Source organism: Sardina pilchardus, chromosome 21, assembly GCF_963854185.1.
Source record: "Sardina pilchardus chromosome 21, fSarPil1.1, whole genome shotgun sequence".
NCBI classification, from domain to species: Eukaryota; Metazoa; Chordata; class Actinopteri; order Clupeiformes; family Clupeidae; genus Sardina; species Sardina pilchardus.
Genome location: NC_085014.1, coordinates 17,338,111 through 17,359,935, shown reverse-complemented (window position 1 = coordinate 17,359,935; position 21,825 = coordinate 17,338,111). Strand labels below are relative to the sequence as shown.

Sequence of the window (21,825 nt, the reverse complement as noted above, 5' to 3'; positions counted from 1 at the left end):
CCATTAGGACTCTAGTGACTTCAGAATCAATTTAAATGGTGTTATGACAATCCAGGCGAAACCGCTTCAGCAAAGAGCACAAGGATTGTCTGAGAGGTCTCCGTAAGTCGGTTCACTTCAATTCAAACAGCTTCTGATCTGTCGAACAGATTGTGTAATACGTCTACTCTAATCGATCTTTTTGAAACAAATTAGTTTTTTAATTTTTTTTTTTTAAAAAAACACAGAATCTGATAATAACACTGATCATTTTGGTTATTTTGCTATGAGAGATCCTGGATCTATGAGTGTGTGCTGTTGTCTTTGTCCCGTCTGATTGGTTGTTTAGAGCACTGCGGTGCCACCGGCGATGGCAAATCTCCCTGCCCCCTATACCGTCCGATATACTGTACCTCACTATTGCCTGATCCCTTGACTTTTGCTAAGCTTAGCACTATGAATATCTGTCTACTGCCCCATTATGTTGTAGACAGAATCATTTCATGTTTCTTCTTTGGCCTCCATTGTGTCTTCATAACTTATTTGAAGTGTTGTATATTTCATGTTTCTTATCATTTTCTTATCATCTTATCATTTTGCCTCCATTTTACACACACACACACACACACACACACACTATCTATGCGCTTCTCCTTCAGTATATCCCATCTTTGTCTTCCTTTACACAGGCACACTGTAACTTGATCCCTGCACTCTATCCACCAAGACTGAGCTGACACACACATTCTCTTGCTCTCTGCTTCGCGTTCTAGCCGTGACTCGGATGACCAATCCGGCGCGCTGACGTGCGGTCGATCCGAGGCCCAGCGGTCCCTGTGTGCGTTCTCCCACAGAGCCCCGGGCCAGCGCCGCCTGCTGCCCAGACTCAGCGGCAGCAGGGCCAGAACCGTGAGCGCCAGCCAGCCGCTCTACAGCAACCAGGTTCTTCATGGCACCAAGCTGTGAGTCCAAACCACACTATCCCTATGACAACAAACTGCCAGAGGCTATGAGATGTATCATTTCAAAAGTTTCAGCTACTGAAGTAGAAAAGTAGAACTGGTGTTACATTTATATATGGCGTTAGTTTTTCTACCGTACAGTACATATCCTGTTTATTGTTAAAATGTTTGAAATATTATAGAATCGTAATATGTTTCATATCGGATATTGTGACTGGACAGTGTATGCGTAAAAAACAATGGCCTTTCAAGGAAGATATCCTGGGATTCCACACCACAATACAACAACAGAGTATGATGTTGTTAATGCACAGTTAGATACAGTAGTGCTGTTCCCATTCCTTGGAAAGTTCTCTGTTCTCACTTAAGTTTTGAGGCTTCCTCAATCCAACTTCTATCATTAGCGAAATGTGTGAGGGTCTCATCAAGAGGCCTCTCAAATCACACAGCTGAATGTTTAATGAACTACATCTTGTACCTGAGGTCAGGGGCCTTTGCTTGTGTGTCATAGATATATTAAGGGATCTCGAAAAAAAAAGTGTTCAATCAGATAAGTGTGATCCCTTGACCGTAGGGGTCATCAACTCTAGTCATCTAAAATGATTGAATCCCGTCATATCAAATAAAGCAGCACGTTATCAAGGCTCTCCCTCATGGAGCATTGTGCTGTAGTGGAACATAATCCGTTCTGACACCAGAACAGCCACATCCAATCCACTGTGGCTATCTTTGATTGCAAGCCTTGTTAAATTGCTCCCGTAAGCAGAATGGCGCAATTATAGCTTTAGTATACTAAGTCACATTAGTTACGCCAAAAAAAAGAGCTAATTTTTCTTCAAGCGCACTGCCCAGTGCAATTACGAGTGTGATTCCTCCAATGCCACCAGTCGTCTGCTTGTGCATAAATAAATGTGCTAATTTAGCCTAACACAAGCCCGTCTCTCTCTCTCTCTCTTTCTCTCTCTCTCTCTGTCTCTCTTTCTCTCCGACCGTCCGAATGCGGCAGATGCACGGTCAGTGAGGGGCTGCCGTCGCCTCCCGTCAGTGCGGTGCTGAGTCGCCGGCCGCTACTCCTCGCCTCAGATACTCCCGAGCAGGACACCTCTGGGACACGCCCTCCCCGACATGCACAGGTGACCCAACAACACAGACGCATTTGCACACTCAACCAGACACACACACACACACACACACACACTCGTGCATACAAACACAAACACACACACACACACACACACACACACACACACATAGAGCACAGAAACATACACACACACACACACACACACACACACACACACACACACACACAGCACAGCACACAGCACGCAAGCACACACACAAGGTTCTTCAGACCTTGTTTGCTCAGTGTGCTTATCGATTCTTGGTTTGTTTGTGTTGGCTTGTATTTGCACTGTACAGGGGATGTTGAGTGCACTTTATTGAACTCACTGGAATGCGGTTGCGTGAGGCTCAGGTTAGGCGACACGGAAGAACACTTTTTTTCAAATGTTTTTCTAGCCCTGTGAGTGCAATTGCATAAAAGCATGAAACTCCATTAGTCAGAACTGCGTAGTCTGTCTTGCCATGACATCACTGTTGTCACAGGATGGCTGAGAATGAAAGATCAGATATAGTACATGTCCTAATAAAATCTGTACAATTTTTCTCACAAGATCTATAACTGTAATGGAATTAGACTGTTTGTTCATTTATTCGTTTATTTATTTATTTAATTGGGGGAGGGAAGGGGGCGGGGGGTAATATCATGTTTTGCTGTCAGTAATTGCCTGGACCGTTGCCTTCAATCACAAGGTCCAATAAGGTCCAACTTTTACCATCCGACATAATTCCCCCGCGATGTTGCACAGAACTCAGACCTCATGTTTGCGCGCTATAAAAGTCCTCCACCTCTCCTCTTGCCTGGGGTGCCCAATCATTCTGACTTCTGGCAAAACACCACTGTCTGTCTCACTGAGGTGCCTAGAAAATGATACTGCATTGATGAGCTCTACTTAATGTGATTGAGTCGGGGAATGAGGAGCTAATATGAGACTTGTGACTCACTTGTGAATTGGCCAACCCATTACTATGTTCATCTGCCACCGTCTGAGGACAGGAGTGGGCCATTCAGCCAAGTCAATACACTCTTGTTTGTCATTTTCAGCAGATTCCTCATGATTGCCTAGTTGTCCTTTCAGTGTGTGCAGTCAAAACATACCTGGTATTTTCATGAAGTGCGCCAGGCTCCTGTAATAATAATAATAAATAAAAAAATGATTAAAAAAAACAGCTCCAGCCAATCAACTCTTTACTTCAGGCAAACAGAAGGGATTGTCTTTTGATTGCTGTTAAAATTGATTTGATTGGCTGTTAAATTCAAATCAGCAACTTTTCACTAGAGTGACACTATTTCGATTTGAGAATGCTTACGACGTTGGCTGAGCTTGTCTGTTGTTTCTGACATGAATCTTGTACTGTATATGTGGAAGATAAACAGTTTTAGACTGAATTTCATCTGAAACTTTCACTGGGTATATGGAAATAATCATCAATCTACAGGTCTATCTGACATGTTTATCACATTTCTGCATCAAACAATTTATTGTGAAATTATGATCTGGTGCATCATATGGATATTATATTGCTCATAAATGTAAAAGAACGTGGTAATACATCCATAGAATAATTTAATCCTGGATTCAGATCACGTTTTTCTCTCAAATTGCACATGGACCTTGGAACTAATTTTCAGTTGACTGAAATGGAACCAGGATTGCCTTGATTATTTCATGTCAAACTTGTTTCCAGACATCCCTTGCATGCATCTTTTTTCCCCATATTGCATTTTTAATGCGGTCTTTACTTTCCTACCTCTCACTTTGCCTGGAGCGATGATTCAGAGAATTAATTAAAGTTCAAATTCATTAATTTAACATCACGCCATACTTTTCTGCAAAGGATTTTTTGAATCAATGAAATGATGATTTTCAATACATGCCTTCCCAAGTGGAAAGACTTTAAAACCGAACCTCCTGTCTCTCTCTCTCTCTCTCTCTCTCTCTCTCTTGCACACGCACTTCTCCTTTCCTCTTTTCCTCTTCTCCCGTCCTCTATGCTTCTGACTCTGATCTGTCATTTCCACACCTCCTCTGTACGCTCCTTTCATGGGTTGTGTGGCCTGGCTGTCTCCCTCCTGTCTCCTTCTCCTCTCCTCACCTATTCACTCTTCCCCTAATCTCACCATCATTCTCTCATCTCTGCTCTCTTCCCCCTCTCCTCTCCTCCCTTTTACTCTGCTGCACATTCCTTCTTCTTTTCTCCCTCTCTCATTGCTCCTCCTCTCCTCCTCTTCTCATGTCTCCTCTCTTGTCCTCTCCCTCCCTCTCTTTCTTTCTTTCTTTTCCTCTTTGTTCCCGTCATTCACTCTCTCACCTCTTCCTCAACCTCTCCTCTCCTCTTTCTGTGTCGTCTCTTCACTCCCTCTCTTCCTCCTCTCATCACTCGCACTCTCTCTCTCCCCTCCCCTCATCTCCTCCCTCCTGTAGCCCAGGTGGAGGCTTCTCCGAGGGGGCATGTCCAGTGCGGTCCACCCCCGCTCCAGCCTCCCGCCACTGAGGGAGCCCACACTGGCCAGGCCCAGCACCACCCACACCATCTGGGTGAGACCGACAAACCCCCCCCCCCCCCCCCCCCGCTCTGTTATTATTCTGCAGTTTCTTACATGGACCTAGGCTCCCAGCAGGAGGTGCTGTGTTAGTTCACACACAAACCCAAAAAGTCATGTTGCGTCACCTCCTCTACCTTACATGTTGCAAAAACAGTGCAAATGCGTGAGAAGTATCGGTGATGTGGGTAGAAACTCCATGAGCTTAAAGTATATTGCATCACCTCTACTTTACATGTTGCGAAAACAATGCAAGTAGATGGAGGTAGAAACTCCTTAAGCTTAATTATATTTGCAAAGATAGAGCAACACAGATGGAAAAACCTGCCTTTGCGAGATAGACTATATTAATACGCCCATGGCTACACAAGAGAGCTTTCCCATGTCAAACAAACCATATTCACTAGCAAACACGAATAGGTTTGAATGTCCTGTGTTCATACATTACAAGAAGCACTCCCTCAAGGGCCTGTCTCCTGTCCATTGTCTTGCAGTCTGACACACCCATGAAAAGCAGTTTCTCACCAGTGGATTTTGCCTGCAGCGTGATGAAACCATCGGGACATGTAGCGCTTAAAGGTTAGTGCACAGTTCACATGTTTGGCCAGCAGGGGGCTTAAAATGCCCTGCGCAGCATGTGTGGAGAGAGCCTGGGCTGAACTGTGCAGTGGCCAGAGAATGCCTCCATCCACAGAGCTAGCAGTCTAGGCTTATGTCAGAAACCCTTGATGAAGGCCTCCATCACTACCAAAGGTGACCAGAACTACTGTAGACTCAGACCAGGCAGCTGATTTTTTGGGGGGCTGTTTTCCAGGGCCACAGAAGGATGCTGAGGGCAGGGACTGTGTGTTTATGAGTACGGGCAGTCATTGATTATTACTGAGAATTTCCTCCATATTTTTACATTCTCCCCAGCAGGCCTCCCCTGCTGCTTACAAACCACCATCCTGTAGTCAGCAAGAATCACTATGTACAGTACACCAGTGTCTCCCAACTTTTTTTCTGGGGACCCAGAAAAGGATTTTCTAGGATTTGGTGATGCACTGACTCCTCAGTTTTGGTATAAGCTATGGCTATTACATAAATCTGACTGTGCTGGCCACCCAAATAAAATCTCCTGAGTGAGTCGCGACCCAGTCTTTGGGAACCAATGGACTAACTCAGTGCTATGCATTCTTTATGACATCAACAATTCTGACTGTTTTTATGGGGATTGTAGCATTTATATCTACACAATATTTTTTCTTTTCTAGTCTTTTAGTGTTTTTTCAGTTAGTGTTACAATTTTTCTCTGTTGCTTTGGTGCATTTCTCAAATCATAATATACTGTACATTTCTCAAAGCAATTGCAAAATAGTGAATAACCTGCAAAAGTGTGTATCTTGCTCAAAATGTTTAGTTTATGGCTCAAAAGCAAAATGTATGCCAATGAAATGGTCAGTGCAATCAAAAGACATGTCATGATGCCATTGTTTATGTCAAGGGTCGGCATGTAGCTTTGGCTCTAGGCCAGTATTTTTCATGGCCAAGAGGCAGCTACAGTATATCCTATTAATATTTAAACACAGCTCCCGTCTTTTAGTCCACATGCATCTGCACAGAGAATGGATAAAAAATAACCTTTGGAGAAAAAAACATGGACGGGCTCATTGATGGTGTATGAAATAATTCGATTGTCTTGAGTAACTCTGTTTTATCCATATTGGTAATAGTAAATGCCCTAGGTTAGGTGGCCTATCTGCTCCAGAAAACAGCACAAAATCACAACGTTGAAGCGCTGGCAGGGGTATGCACAGAGAAGGCTAGCTATGTTAGATCCTATTGCGTGCTGGGGTTCATTCCATATAAGTTTAAGCACCCACGGACTGATTGGTAAATAGGCTATTTTAAAATTGATATTGTAAAATAAAAATGTTTCTAAAAATTGGATCAAAAGAATCTGGCGGGTCAAAAAATATTGATGACAGGCCAGCTTCAGGCCAGGTTTATGTCTGGATGGCCAAAATCAAAGTCAAAAAGTCAAAGTCAAAACTTGTCAAAACTCTGTTTTGTTGTCAATGTGTCAGTTTACTCTGTAAGTATTTACTGATTTACAGTATGAACAATGTGCAAGGCAGCACTATTTTCTATTTCAAAACCACCAAGTTACACAGTATTGTGTGTGGAGGGGGTTGATTGCAAGATGGATATTTTTCAAAGTTGTTTTTCTATTGACAGACATTGTGACAGTATAAAGAAAATGAAAAATGGACAATACAATACAGTAAAACACCCCTTGGTCAGAGCTGTGGACCACTGTACGTCTTTCTATACATCCTGACGTGCCTGTCTGTCAGGTCACATACATTTACAATACACAGTATGGTAGACAGTTGCATGGATGTGTAGTAGAAATATTTCATTATTGCTTTAGTCACAACCCCAGTCTTTGATCACACCAAAACTTGGTCAACCAACTGTCCGTGTGACCCTTCGATCATTTGTTGATGATGCAACTGCTCTTGTGACCCTCGGATCATTTGTTGATGAGGCCTAGGAGGTGCGGGCTTAAAGGCATAGCGAACACGCACCTCAGGAGGTCAGTCGGGTTATCGCCCTAAGCGGTACGTCATGTGCTGACCTCTGGCCGTATACAAAGTCTTGAAACTGTTGTTAGCTAATCGATCTCTAAAACTGCCGTTGTCTGCTTGAATTGAACTTATCATACTTCAGATGTATGAAAGCATTGCCGTTTGTTCAGAAACTGCTTAAATTATATGCACAAGTGATGCAAGTTTGAAAAAACAGATTTGAAAATTACCATTCTGATCTGAGAAATGTGCAAAAGCAAATGAAAAAATGATGTAATGTGTGTCATACTTCTCAGAATTGTTTATTCAGATATGTACTGTAGGTGTTTTGTCACATTATGTGGAATTGTTTTCAGATTAACTTGATGTATAGAAACATAAAGCCTGTTTATTTGACTAAATGAGACCTAATAAAAAGCCTCCAGGGTTTTTAACACATTTAGTGAATCAAAGTTGGAATATGAAATTCATTTTAGCACCGTAATGACTTCAAAAAGGCCTCACAATAATATGATGACACACCATGTTTGTCATTGCAACAGGGTTGTAAAAGGCTTTCCAGGTATTTCCAGACATTACTGATAAGTTGTTCTTGACATGTTGTGGGGTAGTTATTGTGGTTGATGATAATGGAAACATTGAACTTTTGCCACTGCCATCATTTGAAAACACATCCAAAGACATCTGTATCTGGGCTGAGAATAGGCGAATTAACCATACAGGGAGAATGTTGTAGTTCATAAGTTACTTCCTTCAACCTTTTGAGGAACTTTTCAAGTATGTTTTCATGACATAAAACTGTCATAATAGCAATAACCACAATGAAATGGTGGAGGGGGTGCAGTTTTAACTCCTGCTATGGGGAAATGTATTTGTCCTGCACCCAGACAACATGAGTGGTTCAAGTGCATCGCTGTACAGTATGTATGTATGACCCAAAACAGGGTTTCCTGGTGACCGGTACAGGATGGGCGTGACAGGCTTCAGTCTGGGGATCACCTCCTCCATGACCAGCGGCTTCTCTGAATCTGCCACACCGCCCCGACGGAGAAGGGCATACATGCCCCTCTCAGCTAAGGGAGAGGGGGGCAACAGAGCTCACATCATGGGTAAATACATACACGTGCCCCCCCCCCCCCCCTCCTCCCCCCATGTACTGGTGACCTCTGATAACATGTACCTCAAACCACTGATTGCTGGTTATCTGTCTGTGATTAGTGTGTTACCAAACAAAACAAACCCATTACCAAACACATTTGTTTTATTTTGAAATATTCCAGTTCTTATAGAAAGACCACCGGGAGGTTGAGCGGAAATGATTTTTCCTTCTCTAGTGTAGTGCTGAATGCATGTGCCTATAGAGTTCATAGTTTATTGAGATGACATTTGTTATGGTGGTGGGTGTTTTTTGTATATTTTCACTAAATCAACATAGGTTAGGTGGCAGCATATTAGAAAACAAATATCGCAGCCAGCCGTTAACCTTTATGAGAGTATCAGCATCAGCAATCCCCTTCTCCTCAATATGTGCATTATTCATTCCACTCCTGCATGGTTAAAGATTAACACCTCAATGAAAACAGCTTTTTTCCACCTGCCATCAATAATTTTGAGTGTGCATTGAAAGTCATGTACAGACATGACAGCATAAAAGCCATACTGTACAATAAATCCTGGCGCCAAATCTATAGTGGATAGCCAGACTCAGAGTGATATAGACACCAACTACCGTATATATAAACCAAGACGTCAGATCAGGGTATTGATCCTCCATGTTATTGTCACAGATATCCCTTTTACAATGGAAACATGTGAAAGCAAAGCTCTGGAATGGAAGAGGAAGTAAGACTGAGGCGATATTGCAAAGGAGATGATCAAATCTCTATCCCCCGAGAGAGAGTAGGTGTGTGGGGCCTGGGGGGAGGGGGGGGGGGAGTAGGCAAGTTGTGAGAGGTGGTGCAGCCAGATGTTGTGTTACGCCAGTGGTTCTCAAAGTGTGGGGTGGGCCCCACTACTGGGGAATAGAGACATGACAGGTGGGGCATGATGAACAAGAGGAAATCTTTAATAATGCCTTTATTTTTTGCCAAGGCCACACACAAACATAGGAGTCATATAGCCTACAGACTGAGGTATGAACTCTAACAGCAAATTAGATTCGGCAGATTGAGACGGGAAATGTACCGTGGAACAAAGATGTGAAAATAATATTTTAACGCTACCGTTTTGTCAGGGTAATGGGGTTAGCTGGGCCTCGAAAATTCCCCACTTCCAAAGTGGGACGTGAGAGAAAAAGTTTGAGAACCACAGTTATGCAGAGAAGAGAATGGATTCGGGGGAAGACACAAGTGGTGGGACTTAATGTGTTTGTTGTGACCTCAGAAAAGCCATTTGATTTGACTTTGTGTTATTTCACATCGCTGAAGCGAGATCTGACTCTCTCGCAGGTGCAGCGTGTCAGCGTAAGGCACTCGGCAGGTTTCCAGGAAACGGGAGGAGGAAGTTCCAGGTGGTGATGCCGTAGCACAGAGCTGTGTGTGTGTGTGAGTGAGTGAGGCTCCTGTTTTACTACAGGACACAGACAGGTGTGTGTGTCAAGTCAAATTCAAGTCGAGTTTATTTATATAGTGCATTTCATACACAGAGGTCATTCAATGTGCATCACATAAACAAAAGCAAACAATAGCAAATAAAAGCATTGACAGACGATAGTTGAATAATAGTTTGAAAGTTAAAGATCATAATGAAAAAAAGAAAACATAAAACACACAAGGTAAAATAATTAGAAAGACAAAATGAAAGACAAGGTAGAATAATTTAAAGGCAGATTCAGAATGTGTATGACAGTGCAATTAGGAAAAGGCATAGGTCTAGGCCTAAGTCTAGGGTTACAACTGGCTAAAGTTGGTTCCAGAGCTGAACTACTGTACATAGCAGCTAAGCTGCTTCACCATGTTTAGTTCTAACAGCAGGTTTTACAAACAAGTTTTTCTCCTGAGACCTGAGTGGTCGAGAAAGTGTGAACTGTTGAAGCATGTCTGATAGGTATGTAGGTCAATGAGTTTTTCTAAATCATGTTTTGACATCAGATCTTTAAGTTTAGCAATATTTTGAAGTGGTAAAAAGCTGATTTACTTATTGCTTTCATGTGGCTGTTGAAATTTAGATCACTCTCAATTAATACACCAATATTTGCTACAGTGTCCTTTGCTTTCAACCCTTTTATGTCCAGGAGAGTGGCAACCCTAAGTCTGTCCTCCTTTTTACCAAATGAAATGACTTGTCAAGTGGTAGTACATAGAGGTTGAATAATAGTGGCCCCAAGATCGATCCCTGGGGAACACCACAGGATGTTGGTGTTGTTCAGGTACAGTTGCCAATGGCAACAAAGAAGCTCCTTTCTTGTATATTTGTTAAGAACTATTCCTGTAAATCCAACCCAGTGTTCTAGTCAGTAAAATATAGTGATCAACAGTGTCAAATGCTGCACTGAGGTCCAGTAGCACTAGGACTGATGTTTTACCTTAATAAGAGCTGTTTCAGTGCTGTGATTTGCCCAAAAAACATACTGAAAGTAATCAAAATACTCATATGATGTTGGGTTGGTGGTTAGTTAAAGGAACACTTCAGTGTATTTTCATATTACAACTACGTTATTCCCTTAACAAAGACAGGTTGATACAGCACATGCCTCTTGCGTTTCAATGCATGCGGCGCTACTTTGATAGCACTTACAGTAGCTAGCCCAGTTCAGCCATTAGGCCCTAAACATAGATAAAGTTAGTAGCAACCAAACCCAAATTAAAATACAGTTACACGAGTAGTTACACAACCAAGTATGATGACACAAAATAAAACTGGGCGCTTTTCTGTGCGGGTAAGAAGGATAACTATAATGTATGGCGGAATATCACTTGGGAACACTTTGACTCGGCGCAGTAATATCCTCACTCCAAACTGAAACTGAAAATCCAAGAGTGATGATATTACTGCGCCGAGTGTGTGTGAGGCTCCTGCTTTACTACAGCACAGAGACAGGTGTGTCTGAGATGCATTTACATTTACTGTAGAGTCGCTGAATCGATATGGAATATTCACTGTAACAGACATGTATGTACAGAGGCAGAGGTCACTCTTATAATATTTGAACCTTGACCCGTAATTTAATGCACGATCATTAGCGTTGAATGAGATCAGAAACAGATACTCCCCCCCCCCACCCCCCCCCCCCCCCCGGTGGCTCCCTGGATAGTCTTCAAAATGTATGCAAATGAATGGGGGGATATATTTTTTGTTTTAATATGGTTTCTGTACATGTGCACTATAGTTGACGTCAGAAGGAGGTAGAATGACAGGTGACACATTTCCTGACATATAGACACATTTCTCTGTGGTCAGGCAGTGTTGGGCAATGTTGCAGAGAGCAGAGGGGTACCCTACGAAGCGGGGTGACAGACTTACCCCGGTCGCATAGGGAGTTGGGAGATAAAATTACTAGGATAAGCCAGCAACCTCTCTTCATAGTCTATTCTATCTGTTTACGTTCTACCCCTTCACCACATCATTGCGGCTGTTTACCAAATGCCATGTGAGGTACTCATCTGTTGTGTACACTCACACAGTATACTACAATCACAGTGCCTGAATTGAACATGTTTGACATACAGTACTGGTGCAATATAAAAGTCAAACATCTACTGTAATATTGATTTCAAATGTAAATATTTTTCACTTGAATGTGTGACCATGATTTCTGAAAGAAAGCCAAATATGTAAGTTTTTTTTTTTTTTTAAGAAATCATACCACATTGTAAACTACAAAACATCTGTTCTATTTTGATGCATAATAAACTAGATATTCATAGTCTTTGTTGTGTTCTCATATATTATGTATTATACTGTATGTATTAGGCCTATGTGTTATGATATTTTGCATTATTTAGAATAATGCAAAGTAATAGTTAGCAATGTATAATCATGCCGTTGTAAATCAGGCATGGTATGTAGTTGGGCTGTTACTGGCACAATAGAAAAAAATTAAACTTCAGTCGAACTCAAAAAATGAATTAGCTTGGTTTTGAATATACATTTTCACCACAGGTGTTTTCAGCCCTACCTAGAAAATGAAGATTAACCAATCCTATTAGCGGTCATTTTCACCATCTGAAAACAGCACCATTTATTCTAAATTGTTCCCTGAAATCCTGAGTGCTTCGTTGTGTGTCCAAACGGTGAGAAGCACAAATCTCTGTCCAGCTGGTCTTTGGTGTGTTGCGCATAGCGCAGTGGGCTCGGGATGGAGATGGAAAGCACTCCGCTGGAAAGCACACAGAACTTGGACACCGGGCCAGTTCTGGGCCAATTCAATTCCGGTTCCGGGCCAGTTCCGCGCCAGTTCTGTGTCAGTTCCGTGCCAGCACCTTGTTTTGATAAAACAGACCCAGAGTTCATTTGCCTCGGATTTCTGCTTTGTCATTCAGCTGGGAAGCTCTGGCAAATGAGAGGGAGGGAGGGAGAGAGAGAGAGAGGAGGAAGGAAAGAGAGAAAGGGGGAGGGAAAGAGATAAAGGGAAAGGAAGGAACAGAGAGAGAGTGAGGGAGGTGGAGAGAGAGAGAGAGAAAGGGAGGGAGAGAGTGGTTAAAGGCCACATAGTCTATGCGCGTCCAGACAAACATTTTTCATCTAGCCTTTTCAAAAAGCCATACCGAGAACACTACAGATGGCTTGGGCAGGTTGTTTTCATTGTTGTTATTGTTGATAGAAACCCTCATCCGATATATATTGTTCCCCCAGCTTGTTAATGATCCAATTTCAAAGCCCCGACATTCACCTGCAGATAATCTACATTTACTGGCTCGTAAAGTAAATGACCCAGTAAATTGCTGGCGTGCGTCTGACCCCCAAACAGAGTGGGCGAGCTAAAGGACCAAAGTTCACATTCGAATAGCGCTCGGCATATTTCAGGACATTAGCGACTGATCCGTCAATCCATCAGCTCCAAAAATGGCAGTGTTGTTAGGGTTGTACGCTCTGGGCTATATGCTGGGCTCTCTCCTGCTGGCGTACCTTCTATATGAGCCTCTCAAGCAGTATGTGTACAAATGGAACGAGATGAAGCCAATTCCAGGAATGGAGGGCGCTCTCCCGATCATTGGCAACGCTCTGCAACTCAAAGCCAATGCAGGAGGTAAGGTGTTAATGGATTTGTCTGGTCTCAATTGCTGGAAAGACTCTGACACCCGAAAAGGGGATACTTTACTTTAGCGTTGTTAACAGGTTTTTAAAATAAATGTTAATGCCAGAACAATGGCTGATTTAAAGGGCACTGCAGCACAGGGGTAAACATTTTGTTTTTGTGTTACAGAATTCTTCAACCAGGTTATTGAAGGCACCAATGAATTCAGACACTTACCACTGGCAAAAGTATGGCTTGGACCTTTACCCATTGTTGTTCTGTATCATCCTGAAACCATAGAGGTAAATAGTTCTGGGGTATTTTGAAGTGATCTGGTAGTTAACTGCTCATTTGGGATTCTTATAGGACTTACCCTTACCTAAAGAGCTTTCTAAAGACTTTAGGAATCTGAGCTGCACATGTACTGGCATGAGTATGTCAACATGTGAGCAATACATATAAGGGGTGTGTGCATGTTTGTGTATGTGTGTGTGTGTGTGTGTGCCTAAGCGCCATTTTTTATTGCAATACATGCAGTATAAGGTGTGTGTGTGTGGCCTAAGCACCATTTTTATTTTTGTATTTTTGCAGCCCATTGGTATTTTTATGCCAATGGGCTGCAATCAGTTGTTATGATTGCATGTGCTGTCCAAGATGGGCTAAACGTAACGTTCCATCTCTCTCTTTTCTCCAAGGGGGTCCTTAGCTCTTCCAGGCACCTCGATAAATCGTACTCCTACTCGTTTCTGGAACCTTGGCTCGGGACAGGATTGCTCACCAGGTAGGGGCTCCCTCACGTCATGCTTACCAGCACGGGCCAGCAAATCTTTTTAAGCCATCTAAACATGCGTCCTTAAGCTCCGCATAGTGCATATGCTTGGCCTTCAACTACGGCCTACTAGTGCCAGCAGTGAGTGCTCAACATACAAGTGTTTATTATCCAGCTTAAAGCAGGCACTAAACAAATACATGATTGGCCCACCCAGCTCTTGGCTTGCGTTTGTCATTCCTCTTTGCTTTGAGCAGGCAAGAGTGGTCACTCGTGCGCGCACACACACACACACACAAACACACGCATGCACGCACACACGCCCTTGGTATTTTCTCTCCCCTCTCGCCACGGCAGCACGGGTGACAAGTGGCGCAGTCGGCGCAAAATGCTGACGCCGACGTTCCACTTCTCCATCCTGACGGACTTCCTGGAGGTGATGAGCGAGCAGGCCGAGGTGCTGGTCAACAAGCTGCAGAGTCACGTGGGCGGGGAAGCCTTCAACTGTTTCAGCCTCATCACCCTCTGTGCTCTTGATGTTATTTGTGGTGGGTGTGTGTGCGTGTGCGTGTGCGTGTGCGTGTTTGTGTGTGTGCGTGCGTGCGTGTGTGTGGAGAGAAGGCAGGGTTGTGGGTGGTGGGTAATCAGCAAAGCCTCCGCTTGGGTCCATAATAAGTTGGCCATACGGCCAGTAAGGGGACAGAGAGGGCTAGTAAAAACGGTTACGCCGGCATCAATATGTCTTCATGTTCAGTTAGGGTCATAAAATGCAGTGATGGAATTCATACCTAAGGGAAGAAAAAACACATTATACTGTACTGTATATATACAGTCTATGGAACTGATAGACTATTTCTTTTCTCTCAGAGACTGCAATGGGAAAAAAGATCTACGCCCAAAGTAACTCGGAGTCTCAATACGTCCGTAGTGTTTACAAGTGAGTCACATTCATCATATACTCCCCTGGAAAGAAATATTTCAAAATGTTCAAACTTTTGTTACAAGGTTGAAAAGTTTCAGTGGTAATACCCTCCGTATTTTCCTTAATTAAATGTACCGTCTAATAGCTGCAATGATTGATCAGTGTAAAAATGCCTTAACTGAAAAAATATGTGCGATTTATAGACTTTGTTCATGCCGAACAGAAAGTTAACTTTTGATGTGACGTCATATGAAAACAGTTTTTGCTAAATGGCTCTTTGGCAGAATGAGTGACATCGTCAGCAGAAGACAGAGGGCCCCGTGGTTATGGCCTGACTTTGTCTACAACTTACTGGGGGAGGGAAAAGAACACCAGGAGTGCCTCAGGGTCCTGCACACCTTTACTAGAAATGTGGGTATTTATCTACTGTCAAAGACAAACAAACAAACAAACAAGGCCTCAACAGTGGCACGACTGGCTGGGGCACCTGCACCACATCTGGGTAACCTGGGTTTGACAGTCCCCCCCCCCCCCCCCCCCCCCCCGTCCTTATTTCTATTTCCAAATCCCACCCTGACTCTCTCTCCCACTCACTTCCTGTCATTCTCCACTGTCCTATCTGATTAAAGGCATAAAAAGCCCAAAACAATGCTTTAAAAAACAAACAAACAAACAAACAAACAATTGTGTTGGTGATACACAGGTGATTAAGGAGAGGGCGGAGCAAATGGCCGGCGCGGAGTCGGACAGCGAGCCAGACGGAGTCAGGAAGAGACGCGCTTTCTTAGACATGCTTCTGAAAACCACCGACGAAGATGGCAAGTACTTGAGCCATGAAGACATACAGGAGGAGGTGGACACCTTCATGTTTGAGGTAAAAGCCATTACACTGCACGCCTACACACCTAGAGATCTCCCTGGCGACTGAGTGCTGTTTAATTGGTTTGCTCCTACGTTGCTTTAGCCTAAAGAAATTCACATACAAAAAAACTGCAACTTTTCTATCAGGTATACTCAGCTAAAAGTTTTCTACAGTAGAATAGAAGACATGTTATTGGTATGCACTCTCCCAAGAGAGGCAGACAGACAGGGGCAAACTGTACTATATTTCATTATGCCACAGCCTTGACCTGTTCTGCCCTACAAAGCAAAAAGGCAGTAACTACACAGAGGCAGAACTGAGAAAAAGGATCTTAAAGTTATCCTGTTGTCCAGCCTAAGTAGTTGTACTGTAGGCAGATTATTGGACACGTGGAGGTTTTGTTACTATATATTATCTTATTTTTGGTACATATCAATCTTCATAACCATGTGAATGTCATTAAAATGATAACAACTATGGGTTAGGATTAGGGTTAGGGTTAGGGTAGTTATGATGATTAGTTATGATATAACTCATTTTCGACCAAAAATGCAGTTACTGCCTTCTTGCTTTTTAGGGCAGTGTAGGGATGTCACCTGGAGTAGAGCAAAGACTTATTGGCATTTTGTTCTATCATGTCAGGGTCACGACACGACTGCAGCTTCCATGAACTGGGCTCTGCATCTGATCGGCTCCCACCCCGAGGTGCAGAGGAAAGTGCACCAGGAGCTCGACGAAGTGTTCGGTAGGACAAGCCTCTCACAAGCATCAGCCCGCTCCGAGCTACAATTCTGGAGTCATTGTAATGCTAATAGGGATGATGATGACACACACACACGCACACACACGCACACACTCGACTGAACGTGAAGCTTGGTTTGTGTGTGTGTGTGTGTGTGTGTTCTCTTATTGTCTGTTGGTATATTGAAATAAGCTCAGTGGCATCAAAGAACAACTGTGTGATTTGAATGTGATTGGATGTGAATATTGAAATGAGCGCAGAGGCGTGAAGGCAGTTTTTTTGTGTGTGGATTTAAATGTGAATTTGAATGTGATTGGTGTTTCGTTCGGTGGCTTGCCATTATGTCCTCCACACTCGACCCTTGACCCGTGACCCCCCTCTGGTCCCTCCGCTCTGCCCCGCAGGAGCGTCGGACCGCCAGGTGACCGCCGAGGACCTGAAGAAGCTGCGCTACCTGGACTGCGTCATCAAGGAGACCCTGCGCCTCTTCCCGTCCGTGCCCTTGTTTGCGCGCAGCATCTGCGAGGACTGTCACATCAGTAGGCGGCAGCAGACGATCACCGCACCATTCACACCATTTCTGTCTCTCTCTCTCTTTCTCCCTCTCTCTTTCTCTTTTCTTTCTCTCTCTCTAGCTCTCTTCCTCTCTCTTTCTCTGTCTCTCTTCTCCCTGCTCTCCAAATGCAAAAAAAAAATAGAGGGAGGGAGGGAGAAAAAAGAAAAAAACGTGCCAAGATCACAAAGATCCAGGGCCGTTTGAAGTCACTTCCATTATTTGCATCTCAGTGAAACAGCAGATGTCAGGCCTTCTATTTTTATCTGCCAATGTCAGATTATGAGTAGCTTTGCGCACATTTCCCCACAAAGTTACATGAAAGTGCAGACGCATGGAAATGCCTCGGCTTTTCTTGATAAGAGTCGGAGAGCATGTGGAACAAGCGATTGATGTCGCGGATCCTCCATGTTGCATTAGCCGCAAATAGCTGGCTTTTTCTATCATTCCTGTGATTGATATTTGTTTTCCGCTGCTGCCGAAGATTATAAGGATGGCAATAACGCTTGCTTGCGTGCCGTGCCGTGCGTAGGAGAATGCCGGCGTGCCGTGTGTAATCATTGGGGTTTGTTGGATCTTCTCGCCGCAGATGGGTTCAAGGTCCCTAAAGGGGTGAACGCTGTCATTATCCCCTACGCCTTGCATCGGGACCCTCGGAACTTTCCGGAACCGGAGGAGTTCCGGCCGGAACGCTTCCTGCCGGAGAACAGCGTCGGCAGACACCCATACGCGTACATCCCCTTCTCCGCAGGCCCGAGGAACTGCATCGGTGAGTTGTGAAGTTCACCTTAAACTCCGCTCCGTTCTATGGCACTTTATTAAAGTATTCCATTATAGTATTTTTTTTTTTTTACTTGAGGACGAGAGTTCAAAAACCTCAGCTCGCCGTAACACAAAAACACTAAATTAAAGATCTAAGAAAAGAGGAGTATTGGAAATCAAAACCGATTCAAACCTTCCCTTTATCATGCCGTCCCCCACCTCCTCAAAGACACGGAACAAAAAAAAAGAAGAAACCTTCCACCCATGGCTGAAGTGAACTCACACTTTGACTCAGGCAATGACTTTGCGAAATGACCCAATTTGTAGGTTTTAAAGAACTTCACAAAAAAAGCGAGGCGGGGGGAGGCTTGGAAGTTAAATGGCGGGCCAACCCTTCAGAGTCTTATCAGAGGGGGGTCATATCACATTACTGGCACCACTTGTTATGATATGGCATCCCCACCTCCCCTCCCCCTTCCAAACCTCCATTAGTTTTCCCAATTCTTCACTGCCGTCTGCTCTGCCCTCCGAATCAATCATCCATTTAGCTTCTCGGGCTGAGAGACTGGAGTGATGAGAACATTTTTCCCCCCGCATTCGTCTCCGGAGAGCGTTGGCCTGTCTCCGCACGCTGAATGAGACAGATTGTCTCCCTCCGCATGGTGCTGGCAGGTGGAGCTGGAGCTGGCTCGCCACACACACGCGCGCGCGCACACACACACACACACACACACACACACACAGACACACACACACACACACACACAGACACACACACACACACAGACACACGGATACACACAGACACACACACACACACAGACACAGGGATACACACAGACACACGGATACACACACACGTAGACAGACAGACAGACAGACGCATGCATATTTTATGAGCACACATGCACAAACACACTCGCATATTTTGCTGTTGTTGTTGCTGTTATTGTTGTTGTTGTTGCTATTGTTGATGTTGTTGTTGTTGTTGTTGTTGTTAGTGTGTGCCTACATACACACAGACCACACAGGCACTCTACAGCATGTACTGCATCTGTGTGGTTATGTCATCATGTGTGTGTGTGTGCATGTGTGTTTGAGCGTGTGTGTGTGTGTGTGTGTGTGTGTGTGTGTGTGTGTGTGTGTGTGTGTGTGTGTGTGTGTGTGTGTGTGTGTGTGTGTGTGTGTGTGTGTGTGTGTGTGTGTGTGTGTGTGCGTGCGTGCCTGTGTGTGTGTGTGTACAGTATGTGCGCGTGTGACGTGTGTGTTCTCTGATCATCCCCCTGGTGGCCTGCAGGACAGCGCTTCGCCATGATGGAGGAGAAAGTCATCCTTGCGATGGTGTTGCGTCACTTCAAGGTGCTGGCCTGTCAGAATCGAGAGGACCTCCGGCTCCAGGGAGACCTGGTCCTGCGGCCAGAGGGGGGCATCTGGATCCAGCTGCAGAAGAGATCCATCTAGAACCCGTCCCTGGTGACCAGGCCTGTCATGCACTGGGGCTGTGGACTGTATGTCACTGAGAACTGGTACCATCACCCATCCCCTACCATCATGTTTAGTAGGCAGAGTCTCTGTGTTCAAGGGGGGGCCATTGAACACAGAGACTCTGCCTAGTGCCTACTAAACATGATGCAATTCTGTAATGTGATACTGTAAACATGTACTGTAACACTACAAAGGGGATCATAAAAACAGCAATGGCATTTTTTTTTCAGATTTTCATTTTGAATTGATTTGTGATGACATTTGCGTGCTACGAAATAACATTCATTTATTCTGGGAAGCATGCGATAACACAACTTTTGGATAAAATCTGCAAAATTCAATTTACTCAGTTCATTTCATTATGCAATGTTATACTTGAAATGAAACCATCAACGATACCACAGAGGTAACTGTGCAATAATGGAGTCTGTCTGTTTGGATTGGAGTTTGCAAGTTTCAAGAGTGGATGCAAGTTAATGATATCACTTCAGCTTTGCTTATTTAGGGTCCGATGGGAATTTAGGTTAATGAACATTTTATTACCACTGCCAAGGAGCTTTTGCTTTTAGTCTGGTGTCCTGATTTGGCTGTCTGGGCTGTTTGTCCCTCTGCAAATAAACAAGCAAGCAAACAAAAATTAAAAGCCCATATCCATTTTGGTGAAACCCAGAGGGGGTGTGGCACGGGCTGAGAGAACCCCTAAACTTTTGGAGCTGATCCGAATCACGGGGCGGATGTTCAAATAATTGATCTCTCTTTGTTGACATGGTGAGATGTCTGAAGAAAGCTGCTCTCAGAATGTCTTTCCAGGTATTGTCTGGTTTTTCTTGGCCCACGCTCAACAAACTCATAAGCTCACATGCTTGGCTTCATTATGCATCTCGTCAGATGTCTTAAATAAAGCAGAGGATCTAGTTAGTCCATTCTAATGGATTTAGAATACCTCCCCCCCCCGACCTACTCTGCCTTAGCCCATCCAGCAGGATCAGTTTCAGCTCTAGTTTAACTTATTGTCTTGAACGCTTTCCAGCAGTCGGGTTTCAATTTGGCTAGGAACGCTAAGCAGCCCAAGTCGGGTTTCTCTCCAAACCATTTGTGAAACGTCCAAGCAATAAAAGACCCTGGCACCGATCGGCTCTTGTGGTCCTGCCGCGCCGCGCTGGTCTGGTCCGCGAGGCGGTGTGGCTATGCCTGAAGTGATAACGCGCTGGCAAACACACACGCTTGAACCGCCTGTAAAACGAGAAACCCGGCGAATTGCAATTTCAGTCTCTGCTCACTGTCAGGCTTCGCATCGCATTGCATGGCATGTGTTGGCGTTTAAAGACAAAACGACCGATGTGTTTGTATGGTCCAATGCGTTTTGTTTTTGGCTGGATATATGTGGATGCTGTCTATATAGTAGACAGACAAGATGTGATATTCAAGTAGTGAAGTGTCAAGTAGGCAGTCTAGGCTTTACTCCAACGCTCAGGGCCACATTTCTGCTTAAAGGAATATTAGATGCGTGTCTTGCCATTCATGCAATTAAATTAATGTTATTTTAGGCCAAATGCTGCTCTTGATGCCGAGGACGAGTGAGTCTGCTCACAGTGAGTGACTTCACATAGGGAGGAGGGCAAAAGCAAGACCTCGACGAATTGCGCTGCTTTTTTTCCATTCCATTAACTGGCTGTGGCGCTGCCAAACAGTGGCTCGGCTGAGTTCAAAACATCCACGGCTTTGATGTTAATTTGGGACCTCCATCCTTTTTACTGAGACGCTACTGAAACTCATCTACATTGCCACTTACTTTAGTGTCTGAAGTGCTGCGCTGGAACGTGTGCTAGGCAGTACTGATTTGAATAATTATTGGAATGCATATATGGCGTAAAGAATGAATGACCCACCTAATGAAAAATATAGCGATTTTATTTTTTTAATATGTGCCATAAATGTCCTGCAACACATCATTTGGGCTGTGAGAATGTCTTGTTGTGAATGGCATGCTGTGTGTCTGAGGGAGGGAAGCAGTGGGGATATTACTGTAAGTCTCTCAAATTGTTCAGCTTCATAAAAAGACACACTGTTACTGCGGCATATTACCCGATCATTGCTCCTTGGAATATGTTTACTCGTGATACTGTCCCTCTGGATTAAGTCCCAAGGAGACGTTTCCGTGTGTGACTGGTGCTCAGTGTGTGTGTGTGTGTGAGTGAGTGAGTGTGTGCTTGCGTGTCAGTGTGTGTGTGTGCGTGCGCATGTGATGTTTGTGTGTGTGTGTGTGTGTGTGTGTGTGTGTGTGTGTGTGTGTGTGTGTGCGTGCGCAAGCATGTGTGCATGTGAGTGTGTGTGTGTGTGTGTGTTTGTGTGTGCTGTGCGGATTTGGGCAGATTGT

The 21,825-nt window shown here is 44.1% G+C and overlaps 2 protein-coding genes across 2 annotated transcripts; both read left to right on the top strand.

The window, feature by feature from the left end:
• Positions 1 to 1,939: 1,939 nt before the first annotated feature.
• fam149a (family with sequence similarity 149 member A) lies at positions 1,940 to 11,373 on the top strand. Its single transcript, XM_062524832.1, has 5 exons — positions 1,940 to 2,074; positions 4,490 to 4,603; positions 5,103 to 5,187; positions 8,123 to 8,287; positions 9,626 to 11,373. Exons 2-5 carry the CDS (start codon positions 4,517 to 4,519, stop codon positions 9,700 to 9,702), a joined length of 414 nt encoding a protein of 137 aa, XP_062380816.1. The 5' UTR covers positions 1,940 to 2,074; positions 4,490 to 4,516; the 3' UTR covers positions 9,703 to 11,373.
• Positions 11,374 to 12,793: 1,420 nt separating this feature from the next.
• LOC134068451 (cytochrome P450 4V2) lies at positions 12,794 to 21,400 on the top strand. Its single transcript, XM_062524070.1, has 11 exons — positions 12,794 to 13,365; positions 13,543 to 13,655; positions 14,049 to 14,134; positions 14,480 to 14,670; positions 14,990 to 15,059; positions 15,329 to 15,455; positions 15,748 to 15,918; positions 16,549 to 16,651; positions 17,053 to 17,187; positions 17,791 to 17,970; positions 19,261 to 21,400. The coding sequence occupies exons 1-11, from the start codon at positions 13,182 to 13,184 to the stop codon at positions 19,422 to 19,424; spliced, it is 1,524 nt and encodes a 507-aa protein (XP_062380054.1). The 5' UTR covers positions 12,794 to 13,181; the 3' UTR covers positions 19,425 to 21,400.
• Positions 21,401 to 21,825: the final 425 nt, after the last annotated feature.

What these genes read in the sequence shown, in the direction of transcription:
- LOC134068451 (XM_062524070.1), top strand. Translation starts at nt 13,182, where the DNA reads ATGGCAGTGTTGTTAGGGTTGTACGCTCTGGGCTATATGCTGGGCTCT. An exon ending in TACGTCCGTAGTGTTTACAA is followed by an intron (nt 15,060 to 15,328) that starts GTGAGTCACATT and finishes GCTCTTTGGCAG; the next exon opens with AATGAGTGACATCGTCAGCA. An exon ending in TGCACACCTTTACTAGAAAT is followed by an intron (nt 15,456 to 15,747) that starts GTGGGTATTTAT and finishes GGTGATACACAG; the next exon opens with GTGATTAAGGAGAGGGCGGA.
- fam149a (XM_062524832.1), top strand. Translation starts at nt 4,517, where the DNA reads ATGTCCAGTGCGGTCCACCCCCGCTCCAGCCTCCCGCCACTGAGGGAG. An exon ending in GGGACATGTAGCGCTTAAAG is followed by an intron (nt 5,188 to 8,122) that starts GTTAGTGCACAG and finishes GACCCAAAACAG; the next exon opens with GGTTTCCTGGTGACCGGTAC. An exon ending in CAACAGAGCTCACATCATGG is followed by an intron (nt 8,288 to 9,625) that starts GTAAATACATAC and finishes ACTCTCTCGCAG; the next exon opens with GTGCAGCGTGTCAGCGTAAG.